Here is a 13,646-nt window from a genome sequence, read left to right on the forward strand (position 1 = left end):
AGAGTGATTGTGATGCACAGGAGCAGTTCATCTAAACATGGCACCTGAGATCAGGACCTCAGATCACCCCGTCACATGAAGACAAATCTATAGCCATCAGGTAGGTCGTTCTATGGAGGAGAGTGATTGTGATGCACAGGAGCAGTTCATCTAAACATGGCACCTGAGATCAGGACCTCGGATCACCCCGTCACATGAAGACAAATCTATAGCCATCAAGTAGGTCGTTCTATGGAGGAGAGTGAATGTGATGCACAGGAGCAGTTCATCCAAACATGGCACCTGAGATCAGGACCTCAGATCACCCCGTCACATGAAGACAAATCTATAGCCATCAGGTAGGTCGTTCTATGGAGGAGAGTGAATGTGATGCACAGGAGCAGCTCATCCAAACATGGCACCTGAGATCAGGACCTCAGATCACCCCGTCACATGAAGACAAATCTATAGCCATCAGGTAGGTCGTTCTATGGAGGAGAGTGATTGTGATGCACAGGAGCAGCTCATCCAAACATGGCACCTGAGATCAGGACCTCAGATCACCCCGTCACATGAAGACAAATCTATAACGTCATCTGGTAGGTCGTTCTATGGAGGAGAGTGAATGTAAAGCACAAGAGCAGCTCATCCAAACATGGCACCTGAGATCAGGACCTCAGATCACCCCATCACATGAAGACAAACTCACTTGTAGCTTGTGTGGCTACATACAGGATGTGAAAGCCACTGCCAGGATGGTATGACCCAGCCATGTGCAGCCACAATATCTTCAGGCCTGAGTCTCCGGTATGGACGGAATGTACTTTCTTATGTTGTGTCCTTGTACAGGCTGCGGCCAGGGACTTACTGCCGCTGTCATAGGCTGATGACAGGACAGAGACGTTACTACAAGTTCTGGAGATGCGTCACTGATCCAGGTTGGGAAGGATCTTTCCTGAAGATGTTGGACATGTGTTGAGCGCCTCACATGCCTCCTCTAGTTGTCCTAGATGGCCTTTTGTCTTTCTCAGCTGCTCGTTATTTACACTACCGGAATAGAAACACAGCACCTATAGTGGGAAAAATAAGGATTTGATGCTCTGGTGATTTTGCAGGTTTTCCCACCTACAAGGAAAGGAGAGGTCTGTAATAGTTATCGTAGGTTCACTTCAACTGTGAGAAACAGAATCTAAAAGAAATCTAGAAAATCACATTGTATGATTTTCAAATAATTAATTAGCATTTTCTCCCATGAGATAAGTATTTGATCACCTACCAACCAGCAGGAATTCTCCTCTCACAGACCTGTTAGTGTTTCTTTAAGAAGTCCTCCGACTCTGCACTCATTACCTGAATTAATTGCACCTGTTTGAACTTGTTACCTGTATAAAAGACTCCGGTCCACATACAATTACACTCCAACCTGTCCACCATGGCCAAGACCAAAGTGTTGTCTAAGGACACCAGGGACATAACTGTAGACCTGCACAAGGCTGGGATGGGCGACAGGACAATAGACAAGCAGCTTGGTGAGAAGACAACTGTTGGTGCAATTTTTAGAAAATGGAAAAAAAAACAAGATGACTGTCAATCATCCTCGGTCTGGGGCTCCATGGAAGATCTCGCCTCATGGGGTAAGGATGATTCTGAGAAAGGTGAGGAATCAGCCCAGAACTACACAGGAGGACATGGTCAATGACCTGAAGAGAGCTGGGACCACAGTCTGAAAGATTACCGTTAGTAACACACTACGCTCTCATGGATTAAACTCCTGCAGGGCCCACAAGGTCCCCCTGCTCACACCAGCACATGTCCAGGCCTGTTTGAAGTTCACCAATGACCATCTGGGTGATCCAGAAAAGGCAGGGGAGAAGGGAATGTGGTCAGATGAAACCAAAATATAACTTTTTCTCGCCATGTTTGGAGAATACAGCCCCAAGAACACTGTTCCAACCGTAATGCATGGGGGTGGAAACATCATACTTTGGGGGTGCTTTCCTGTAAAGAGGACAGGACGACTGCACCCTATTGAAGGAAGTCCATGTATCGCGAGATTGTGGTCAACAACCTCCTTCCCTCAGTCAGAGCATTGAAGATGGTTTGTGGCTAGGTCTTCCAGCATGACAACGACCCGAAGCACACAGCCAGGATAGCCAAGGAGCGGCTCCGTAAGTGGCATTTCAAGGTTCTGGAGTTGCCTAGTAAGTCTCCAGATCTGAACCCAATCAAAAATCTTTGGAGGGAGCTGAAACTCATGCAGCCCAGAGACCTGAAAGATCTGGAGAAGATCTGTATGAAGGAGTGGGCCAAAATCCCTGCTGCAGTGTGTGCAAACCTGGTCAAGAACTACATGAGGTCAGTAGTTAGAAAATGCGTCAGGGACCGCCGTATGGTGATGCAATCTCACCAGTCTGACGGTAAGTGTCCGTGAGATAAGAGGTGATTAGCGCCACTCCCTTAGTCTTAGGTATAGTATATTCACATGGATTAGAAGCGTAACTGGAAAAGTTTGATGGAAACAGGTTTAAGAGAAAGGGACTCACAGGTCCCAGGTAACCAATAGATAAGTGCTCCAGGGACAGATAAAATCAGGATAATATAAGTACAGAGAACCTAGGGATCAATAATATTAATGGAAATAGAACGAGACAATTAAAATGATAAAATGAAACAGTTAAAAATAGTAAAATCTGTATTTACTCACTTCGCTGGGGTTAGTCAGCAGGATAAAGCTCAAGACACCTGTGACTTTACATCCCCCTGGCCAGGATCGCATGTAGAGGTATCAAGGATTGATGGCAGCACACTTCTGGTCAATCCCTTTATTTCAATAAATATATGGCTCAACGTGTTTCGGGGACAGTATTCCCCTTCCTCAGGAGCAGGTGCAAATACATAGACATACAATACAAAGTATGGAATAAAGGTACACTGGATACATACCAACTATTTATAGCCATGTGGCTATTCTCTATATACAAAGGGCGCGCTATAGCGCCGAAACCGGAAGTGCGATGCGTTCCAGCCTGGAACGCAAGAGAACTGGAAGTGCGGTGCATTCCAACCTGGAAGCGCAGGAGCGCTGCTGGAAATACTAGAAGGGCACTGATGCGCTCCAAGCTGGAGCGCACCGAACAGGAGGAGCAGTCGGTGCGCTCCAAGCCGCAGCACATCGGGGGGAGCAGGCAGGGGCTCACAGGGGGAGTGGCCACTAGATAGATGGTGAAGAAAGGGGACACAAATAATATATAAACGTACTATCAAAGCACTATAGATTCTAACAATATAAAAATATATTGACATACAGTATATGAGGATGTAGGAATGTAGACAAACATAACAAGTGTTAATAATAAATAACCACATGGCTAAAATTAAATGGTGTAATAAGACGTATAACATGAATAGGGTAACGGCTAAATTCAATTGTTTGCAATGGGTATAATAGGTATATAAGTGTGTTAAAAATATACAGTCGTGGTCAAAAGTTTTGAGAATTACATAAATATTGGAAATTGGAAAAGTTGCTGCTTAAGTTTTTATAATAGCAATTTGCATATACTCCAGAATGTTATGAAGAGTGATCAGATGAATTGCATAGTCCTTCTTTGCCATGAAAATTAACTTAATCCCAAAAAAACCTTTCCACTGCATTTCATTGCTGTCATTAAAGGACCTGCTGAGATCATTTCAGTAATCGTCTTGTTAACTCAGGTGAGAATGTTGACGAGCACAAGGCTGGAGATTATTGTCAGGCTGATTGGGTTAAAATGGCAGACTTGACATGTTAAAAGGAGGGTGATGCTTGAAATCATTGTTCTTCCTTTAACCATGGTGACCTGCAAAGAAACGCGTGCAGCCATCATTGTGTTGCATAAAAATGGCTTCACAGGCAAGGATATTGTGGCTACTAAGATTGCACCTCAATCAACAAATTTATAGGATCATCAAGAACTTCAAGGAAAGAGGTTCAATTCTTGTTAAGAAGGCTTCAGGGTATCCAAGAAAGTCCAGCAAGAGCCAGGATCGTCTCCTAAAGAGGATTCAGCTGCGGGATCGAAGTGCCACCAGTGCAGAGCTTGCTCAGGAATGGCAGCAGGCAGGTGTGAGCGCATCTGCACGCACAGTGAGGCGAAGTCTTTTGGAAGATGGCCTGGTGTCAAGAAGGGCAGCAAAGAAGCCACTTCTCTCCAAAAAAAACATCAGGGACAGATTGATCTTCTGCAGAAAGTATGGTGAATGATGGACTGCTGAGGACTGGGGCAAAGTCATATTCTCCGATGAAGCCTCTTTCCGATTGTTTGGGGCATCTGGAAAAAGGCTTGTCCGGAGAAGAAAAGGTGAGCGCTACCATCAGCCCTGTGTCATGCCAACAGTAAAGCATCCTGAGACCATTCATGTGTGGGGTTGCTTCTCATCCAAGGGAGTGGGCTCACTCACAATTTTGCCCAAATACACAGCCATGAATAAAGAATGGTACCAAAACACCCTTCAACAGCAACTTCTTCCAACAGTTTGGTGAAGAACAATGCATTTTCCAGCACGATGGTGCACCGTGCCATAAGGCAAAAGTGATAACTAGGTGGCTCGGGGACCAAAACGTTGACATTTTGAGTCCATGGCCTGGAAACTCCCCAGATCTTAATCCCATTGAGAACTTGTGGTCAATCCTCAAGAGGCGGGTGGACAAAAAACCCCCCACTAATTCTGCCAAACTCCAAGAAGTGATTATGAAAGAATGGGTTGCTGTCAGTCAGGAATTGGCCCAGAAGTTGATTGAGAGCATGCCCAGTCGAATTGCAGAGGTCCTGAAAAAGAAGGGCCAACACTGCAAATACTGACTCTTTGCATCAATGTCATGTAATTGTCGATAAAAGCCTTTGAAACGTATGAAGTGCGTGTAATTATATTTCACTACATCACAGAAACAACTGAAACAAAGATCTAAAAGCAGTTTAGCAGCAAACTTTGTGAAAACTAATATTTGTGTCATTCTCAAAACTTTTGGCCACGACTGTACAGTCAGGTCCATAAATATTGGGACATGGACACAATTCTAACATTTTTGGCTCTATTCACCACCACAATGGATTTGAAATGAAACGGACAAGATGTGCTTTACCTGCAGACTGTCAGCTTTATTTTGAGGATATTTACATCCAAATCAGGTGAACGGTGCAGGAATTACAACAGTTTGCATATGTGCCTCTCAATTTTTAAGGGTCCAAAAGTAATGGGACAATTGGCTTCTCAGCTGTTCCATGGCCAGGTGTGTGTTATTCCCTCATTATCCCAATTACAATGAGCAGATAAAAGGTCCAGAGGTCATTTCACGTCTGCTATTTGCATTTGGAATCTGTTGCTGTCAACTCCCAAGATGAGATCCAAAGAGCTGTCACTATCAGTGAAGCAAGCCATCATTAGGCTGAAAAAACACCACCAACCCATCAGAGAGATAGCAAAAACATTAGGCCTGGCCAAAACAACTGGAACATTCTTAAAAAGAAGGAACGCACCGGTGAGCTCAGCAACACCAAAAGAGGCGGAAGACCACAGAAAACCACTGTGGTGGATGACCGAAGAATTCTTTCCCTGGTGAAGAAAACACGCTTCACAACAGTTGGCCAGATCAAGAACACTCTCCAGGAGGTAGGTGTATGTGTGTCAGAATCAACAATCAAGAGAAGACTTCACCAGAGTGAATACAGAGGGTTCACCACAAGATGGAAACCATTGGTGAGCCTCAAAAACAGGAAGGCCATATTAGAGTTTGCCAAACGACATCTAAAAAAGCCTTCACAGTTCTGGAACAACATCCTATGGACAGATGAGACCAAGATCAACTTGTACCAGAGTGATGGGAAGAAAAGAGTATGGAGAAGGAAAGGAGCTGCTCATGATCCTAAGCACACCACCTCATCAGTGAAGCATGGTGGTGGTAGTGTCATGCCGTGGGCATGTATGGCTGTCAATGGAGCTGCTTCTCTTGTATTTTCTGATGATGTGACTGCTGACAAAAGCAGCAGGATGAATTCTGAAGTGTTTCGGGCAATATTATCTGCTCATATTCAGCCCAATGCTTCAGAACTCATTGGACGGAGCTTCACAGTGCAGATGGACAATGACCCAAAGCAGACTGCAAAAGCAACCAAAGAGTTTTTTAAGGGAAAGAAGTGGAATGTTATGCAATGGCCAAGTCAATCACCGGACCTGAATCCGATTGAGCATTTCACTTGCTGAAGACAAAACTGAAGGGAAAATGCCCCAAGAACAAGCAGGAACTGAAGACAGTTGCAGTAGAGGCCTGGCAGAGCATCACCAGGGATGAAACCCCGCGTCTGGTGATGTCTATGCGTTCCAGACTTCAGGCTGTAATTGACTGCAAAGGATTTGCAACCAAGTATTAAAAAGTGACAGTTTGATTTATGATAATTATTCTGTCCCATTACTTTTGGTCCCTTAACAAGTGGGAGGCACATATACAAACTGCTGTAATTCCTGCACCGTTCACCTGATTTGGATGTAAATACCCTCAGATTACAGCTGACAGTCTGCAGGTAAAGCACATCTTATTCATTTCATTTCATATCCATTGTGGTGGTGTATAGAGCCAAAAATGTTACCATTGTGTCCATGTCCCAATATTTATGGACCTGACTGTATATAACATATGGGATAAGAGTGCTTTTTGTGTATTCAATAATTCACTTATTCCAACGATTCGTTCAATCCGAATGGAGCTGGCGAATTGAGTCTATAGATCCAATACATTTCCTTGCGACAGAGTGTCTGGTAAGAGTGGGGGACCCATCCCAGGGGGGTTACCTTAAGAAGGGTGGGGTCGCCATCTTGGTAAGTAGAAAAATTACGGGACACACTATGAGTATTGACTTTTCGTTTTATATTGGACCTGCGCTCCTGTCCTGTTTTAGTGGTGCGGCCTACGTAGTACATGTTGCAGGAGCATTATAATAGATATTGTCACGGGGTTCCGAAGGTGCACTCGGTCCCCCATTGCCCGCAGAACTGTTGCTTAGCTTTTGGAATGAGGTTCTGTGTTTGACCTCATTCCCAGGGCGGCTTTACTAGCTGGGTGGCTCCTTGCTCCTAGTCTGCCTTGAGCGCCGAGCTGATCACTCGGTGCTCGACTGGTTGGTCTGTCGGTCATGTGACGCTGGCCACGTCACATGACCCTCACTCCCCACTATAAATACAGGCAGCCTGCTGGCTACAGGTTGCCTGTTAATTTCTAGGTTCCTGGTATTTGTTGGACTGCTGAATACTTACCTGATCCTTGACCATCCTTTTGCCTGCTCCTCCTGTACTGCGCATCCGTCCTGGTATTGTGACCTCGGCTCCCACCTGACTACTCTCTTAGGACTCCTCTTGTACTTCTCTGCTCTCCTGGTATTTATGGCCCCGGCTTCTCCTGACAATTCTCTGCTTGCTCCATTTGTACTTTGCAGCTTTCCTGGTATTGACTCGGTCCGTTCACGTCCTGTTGTTTGTCTGTCTGTCATCCCTGCACTTACTCCAAGTTAGGGATTGCCGTCCAGTTGTCCCCTGTCATTAGGACTCGCGAGGCAAGTAGGCAGGGCCAGGGGTAAGGGTGGAGCGCAGTGGTTACTTCCCTTCCCCCTGTGTGTGTGTGTGTGTACGCGACCGTTACAGATATATTACATTGGCCTTACTGCAGTACATGTCGTGTCGCAGTAGAATGGGATCTTCATGGGTTGTCAGAACCACTTCCTTCTTATTGTCCGTGGTCATGTTACAGCACTTACATCAACTTGTACCACACTTGTAATACCCTACTCTGCAGTCAGTACTATTTTCCTTAGGGGTAGTTGTCCGCCCTGTGGGTTTTTTAAATTTGGGCAGGATGGTGTGATGATTTCCTTGAGTGTTTTTGCTCTCCGGAATGTCAGGCTGGGGGCTTTTGGGATATTTGTCCCTATAATGGGGTCCTTTGTGAGCACTGTCCAATGTTTAGTTAGATTTTTCCTGATCTCTACATGTTTGATAGTATAGCGTGTAATTAGACTAAGTGGGCCACGTCTGGAGTTAGGTCATTTATCTTTTTTATTTTGTAGGATTGGTGGGGTAACCCTTATCCTGAAATCTTTTTCCCACCATATCAAGCTGTTCTTTTAGTATCTTGTCATCTGAACAGTTTCTTCTGATCCTTCTCATTTGGCTGTAAGGAATGTTGTTTTTCCATCTGTGATGATGGCAGCTTTTAAAGTCCAAATAACTGTTAGTGCCCACTCGTTTAAAATGTGTTCTGGTATTGATTTGATTTTTTACTATATTTAAGTGCAGATCTAGGAAGACTGCTTCCTTCGGGTGGTGCTCCAGAGTAAAAGATTCCAATCATTCTCATTGAGTCCTTTTACAAATGTTAGAAGGTCCTCAGGGTTCCCATCCCACACCAGTATAATGTCATCAATAAATCTTTTGTAAAATGTAATTTTGGGGTGTATTAGGAGCCCCATCTTCTCCTCAAAAGACCCCATGAACAAATTTGCGTACGATGGGGCAAGTTTTGTCCCCATAGTCATCCCTTTCTCCTAACGGTATATCGTGTCTTGAAATCAGAAAAATTCAAGATAAAATCAATAGATTTCAAAATGAAAGAACCCTGTGTCTCGGGCATCATAGGCTCTGAGAGTAGGACTTCTTTTATTGCTCTCAAGCCCAAGGGGTGGAGGATATTGCTGTACAGCCATGAAACATCCAATGTTACCCAATTAAAGGTATCCTTCCACTGGAAGGTTTCCAGAATGTTCAGTAAATGGGAGGGATCCCTAAGGCACGATGGTAACTTTGAAACGTAAATTTGTAGAATACTATCAACATATTCAGAAAGGTTTGTGGTGAGGGAACCAATGCCAGATATAATTGGTCTACCAGGGGGATTTGTCAGTGACTTCTGAATTTTTGGTAAAAAGTAGAATCTATCTGTTAGGGATGTGGAATTTTTAGATAGGTCCTCACTTTTTGTCAATAACTCCCAAACTGTAGCCTTCATTTATGAGTTGGTATAGTCACTTCTTGTATTCCTGGGTGGGGTCGTGAGCCAATGGTTTATAATAATCCTGATCAGACAAAATACGGAGGGATTCGGAGACATAATATCTAGCCCCCCTTCCCCCCCCCCCCTTTATCAGGGCTTTTTATGACAATGTCATTATTTTTGGCCAAGGTTCTTAGGGCTTGAGTCAATTCAGGGTTAAGATTATTTTCCTGTTCAATGATAAAAGTGGTAGAGAGTTTTTTTTTTAGGTCCACCATGACCATATTATAGAAACTTTCAATGTGTGGGCCTCTGCTCTCAAGGGGATAGAAAGTGGATTTTGGTTTGATTTTGGAAGGGATAATCATACTACTAGATGGGGGGTCTGGAGTGGTATCATAAATGAGGGAGGTGTCGTGTAGATTGGCATTAGGTCAGAATGGGTGATGTCAGGGGGCTCTATATAAGGTTTTGGACGGGTGTGGTCTTTAATGGTAAAATGTCTATGGAGGGTAAGTTTTCTGATAAATTGATTCAAATCCACAAATAATTCAAAAGGGTCAAGTTTGTTTGTGGGGCAGAACTAGAGTCCCTTTCCTAGAAGTTTAATTTCATTGGGTGTAAGTGGATGTTTGGACAAGTTGAAGATGCCTTTTTCGTTCTACTTATTTAGTGGGATTTATTAATTCTTCAGCTTTCTGGGTTTGAGTCTCTTGTTTAGGGGTTCGCCTTTTTCTACCTCCTCGGCATCCTCTAGGTCTGTGTTTAATCGCTTTTTTTTTATGCTCGATACCGGAGTGTTTAAGTGGGTAATTTCCAATGATTGGGTTGTCGACGGGTGAGTCTAACGGTTTGATCATGGGACTGAGAGATAAAATGCTGATAAGGATCTTTCTGGTCGGTGGAGTGCGTGTGGGTGTCCGTACTGTTAGGGAGACCCGATCTAAAAAAGAATCTTCGGTCAAATTGTATGGAAGGGCTAGAAATTGGTCAGAATTGGATGGCGATAATGAGTAAGTGGAGATATTCAGATTATCCTCTAATAATATTGTGATAGGTGTGTCCGGACTAGGGGAGGGCTGTGCAATATGCGTCACCCTTGTTTGGGATTCCTCCTCGTTCTGATCTTCAGTATTTGTTAGTGTTCCAATGGCATGGATGATATCGGTACTAATGTTGTGGCTAGATTATCTGGGAATCGATTTTGGAGATGTAGAGGACCCTGTTGTTTCTATCGACTGCTCCTCCTGTTCGGTGCGCTCCAGCTTGGAGCACATCAGTGCCCTTCTAGTATTTCCGGCAGCCCTCCTACGTTCCAGGTTGGAACACACCGCACTTCCGTTGGCGCTTCTGCTCTTCCGGTTCTCTTGCGTTCCAGGCTGGAACGCATCGCACTTATGGTGTGTCACTTCCGGTTTCGGCGCTATAGCGCACTCTTTGCATGTAGAGAATAGCCACATGTCTATAAATAGTTGGTATGTATCCAGTGTACCTTTATGCCATACTTTGTATTGTATGTCTATGTATTTGCACCTTCTCCTGAGGAAGGGGAATACTGTCCCCGAAACGCGTTGAGCCATATATTTATTGAAATAAAGGGATTGACCAGAAGCCTCCAGAAGTGTGCTGCCATCAATCCTTGACACCTCTACATGCGATCCTGGCCAGGGGGGTGTAAAGTCACAGGTGTCTTGAGCTTAATCCTGCTGACTACCCCCCAGCAAAGTGAGTGCATACAGATTTTACTATTTTTAACTTTTTTATTTTATCATTTTAATTGTCTCATTCTATTTCCATTAATATTATTGATCCCTAGGTTCTCTGTACCCTGATTTTATCTGTCCCTGGAGCACTTATCTATTTGTTACCCGGGACCTGTGAGTCAATACAGCCAATAATCTTTTTTGTCATCGCTGTTGTTTTTTCATCTTCCCTTTACAGGACTGTTTGTTGTTGAAGTGTTAACTGTCTCATCTAGATGAAGATGTGCACCATTTATAAAGATGTGCACCATTTGTGCAATTAATAGATTTTGAAAGGTGGAACTTCTAGAAGCTAGATGGACCATCCATCAAATTATGGAAATAGTTGAATGAGAAATTTCTGTAGTGCTTCAGTAGGGTGGCCAGAGGAGGGCTCTGGATAGTCAAGACAGATGCACACCAAGATCGCCATGTGAGAAGTGCTGCTGTATCTCACAGCACCCAAATCATTATGCAGTCAGCACCCGGATCATAAGAAACCTGTATAACGGGGTTCCGAAGGCGCACTCGGTCTCCCATCAGCCGCAGACCTTCTGCTTAGCTTCGGGAGCGAGGATCTGTGTTCAGCCTCGTTCCCAGGGCGGCTTTTGCTAGTTGGGAGGCTTCCTGCTCCTAGCTCTGCCTTGAGCGCCAAGCTGATCACTCGGTGCTCGACTTGTTTGTCTGTCAGTCATGTGACGCTGGCCACGTCACATGACCCTCACTCCCCACGATAAATACAGGCAACCTGCTGGCTACAGGTTGCCTGTGATTTTGGTCCCTTAGGCTGTGTATTATTATTGTTATTTACCTTACCTTTGGATTTGACCCTTGATCTGCTTCCTGACACCTCTTCTGCCTGCTCCCTGAACCTTGACGCTACCTCTCGGATTTTGACCTCGGCTTGCTTTTGGATTTTGTCTTTGCCTCTTCCCTTGTACAGACGTGACCTCCTGGACTGACCCCGGCTAGTTGACCCGCCTCGCCCTTCCGTTTTTGGTGGTACCTTGCTTGTTCCACCTCTTTGTCCGCTCTAGTGCTACCTCTCATTGGCTGTCCGCTTCCCTTCTGTCTCTATCTCTCTGCCTGCACTTACTCAGGTCAGGGACTGTCGCCCAGTTGCTCCCCGTCACCTAGGGCGGGTGGTGCAAGTAGGCAGTGACAGGGGACCGGGTGGCAGCTCAGGGGGTGCACCTCCGCTCTATCTTTATACCCGCGACTCTACCCAGTGACAAAACCTTCTACCTGACGCAGGACAGTATCTCGTGTGTCATTGACTTCTCAACATCACCATGAGCGTCCGCACTGGTGCTGTGAGAGAGCCCACTGGAGTCATGAATGGCAAACGGTAGTATTCAGTGATGACAGTATTTTCTGTCTTGGCGCTAGCAATGGCCGCATCAGAGTTGTCGGGAGGCTGGAGAGCCCCTACTGTCATCATGCATAGTGTGGAGACACACAGGACCAGCACCAGCTGTGTCAGTCTACGCACGTTCGCATTGTTTTTGGGTAATTCTTTTCCACTAGTGTATATGTTAAGCACCACCTACAGTATCTGGTCTTTTAGGAAAGGCTTTATGGTATGGGTGTGTACTATTTAACACAATGTCTCATGGGAGATGTCATGGCCTAAGAGTACACCATGACATTACTCTAGCACAGGACTACACCACATCTATGACATGACCTGAAACCTTGATTACATCACATCTATGACATGTTTTTTTTTTCTTTCTTCTCAGGGCGGTGTCCTCACCTGGTGTCTGTGGATCCATGTTTTATGGCCTTCCAACTATCCTAACCCCAACTGCATGCTGGGAACTAGACTGGGATCAACTGGAAACCAACCAAGACAACTTCCATGCGCTGTGTCACTGCCTGCAGGTGAGCATCTTTAAAGAGACTCCCCACACAGACGCTAAAAGTTCAGCTCCCAAGGTTTCATTTTCCTGAATGGTGCCATACTAGGCCCCGGCTGGAACCCTGCCTACCGTAATGACAGGTGATGGGCTGCCTGTTGTCTGTGTGGAAAATGTACACACACAGCACCTCTTCATTGTACATGTGTTGTAAGGGTATTTACATACTTAAGTACTGATTTGTTCTGTCCCCCTTAGGGTACTTTCACACTTGCAGCAGAGGATTCCGGCAGGCAGTTCCGTCGCCGGAACTGCCTGCCAGATCTGTCAAAACGCATGCAAACTGATGGAATTTGTCAGAAGGATCAGGATCCTGATCTGTCTGACAAATGCTTTGAAATGCTGGATCCGTCTCTCCGGTGTCATCCGGAAAAACGGATCCGGCATTTATTTTTTTTCAAATTTTTTGCAGTCTGAGCATGCGCAGACCGCAATGCCGAATGCGTTTTGCTGGAACATGCATTTCAATGGGAAAAAATGCCAGATCCGGCATTCCGGCAAGTGTTCCGAAACTTTGGACAGAGATAAAACCGCAGCATGCTGCGGTATTATCTCCGTCCTGAATAGTCAAAAAGACTGAACTGAAAACATCCTGATGCATCCTGAACGGATTGCTCTCCATTCAGAATGCATGGGGATAAAACTGATCAGTTCTTTTCCGGTATTGAGCCCTTAGGACGGAACTCTGTGCCGGAAAAGAAAACCGCAAGTGTGAAAGTGCCCTTAATTATTATATCACCTTTTATATTTTTTGTAATGATATTCCTTGTAATGTAGTGAGTTAGGGATGGTTAGATAACATATACAAACCCCCCATTGTTCTGAGAAGGCCACATTCTTGAGTGATTATCTCAGACGTGTGCTGCACACTGGACAGCCTCAGGAGGAGGGGCTGAAAGATATAAACCATTTCTAAATTTCACTTTTTTGGCAGATTTTACATTTTAATCAATTTTTTTTCTGTAACACAGCAAGGGTTAACAGCCAAAC

General features: G+C 44.9%; 1 protein-coding gene across 1 annotated transcript in view; it reads left to right on the forward strand.

The window, feature by feature from the left end:
• The window catches only part of LOC120991115 (meiosis 1 associated protein), a 105,360-nt gene that overhangs the window by 36,040 nt on the left and 55,674 nt on the right, over positions 1–13,646 (forward strand). The window contains exon 6 of the mRNA XM_040420004.1: positions 12,473–12,621. Within this exon, the coding sequence (XP_040275938.1) occupies positions 12,473–12,621 (149 nt within the window). The remainder of the gene's footprint in view (positions 1–12,472; positions 12,622–13,646) is intronic.

Source organism: Bufo bufo, chromosome 2, assembly GCF_905171765.1.
Source record: "Bufo bufo chromosome 2, aBufBuf1.1, whole genome shotgun sequence".
NCBI classification, from domain to species: Eukaryota; Metazoa; Chordata; class Amphibia; order Anura; family Bufonidae; genus Bufo; species Bufo bufo.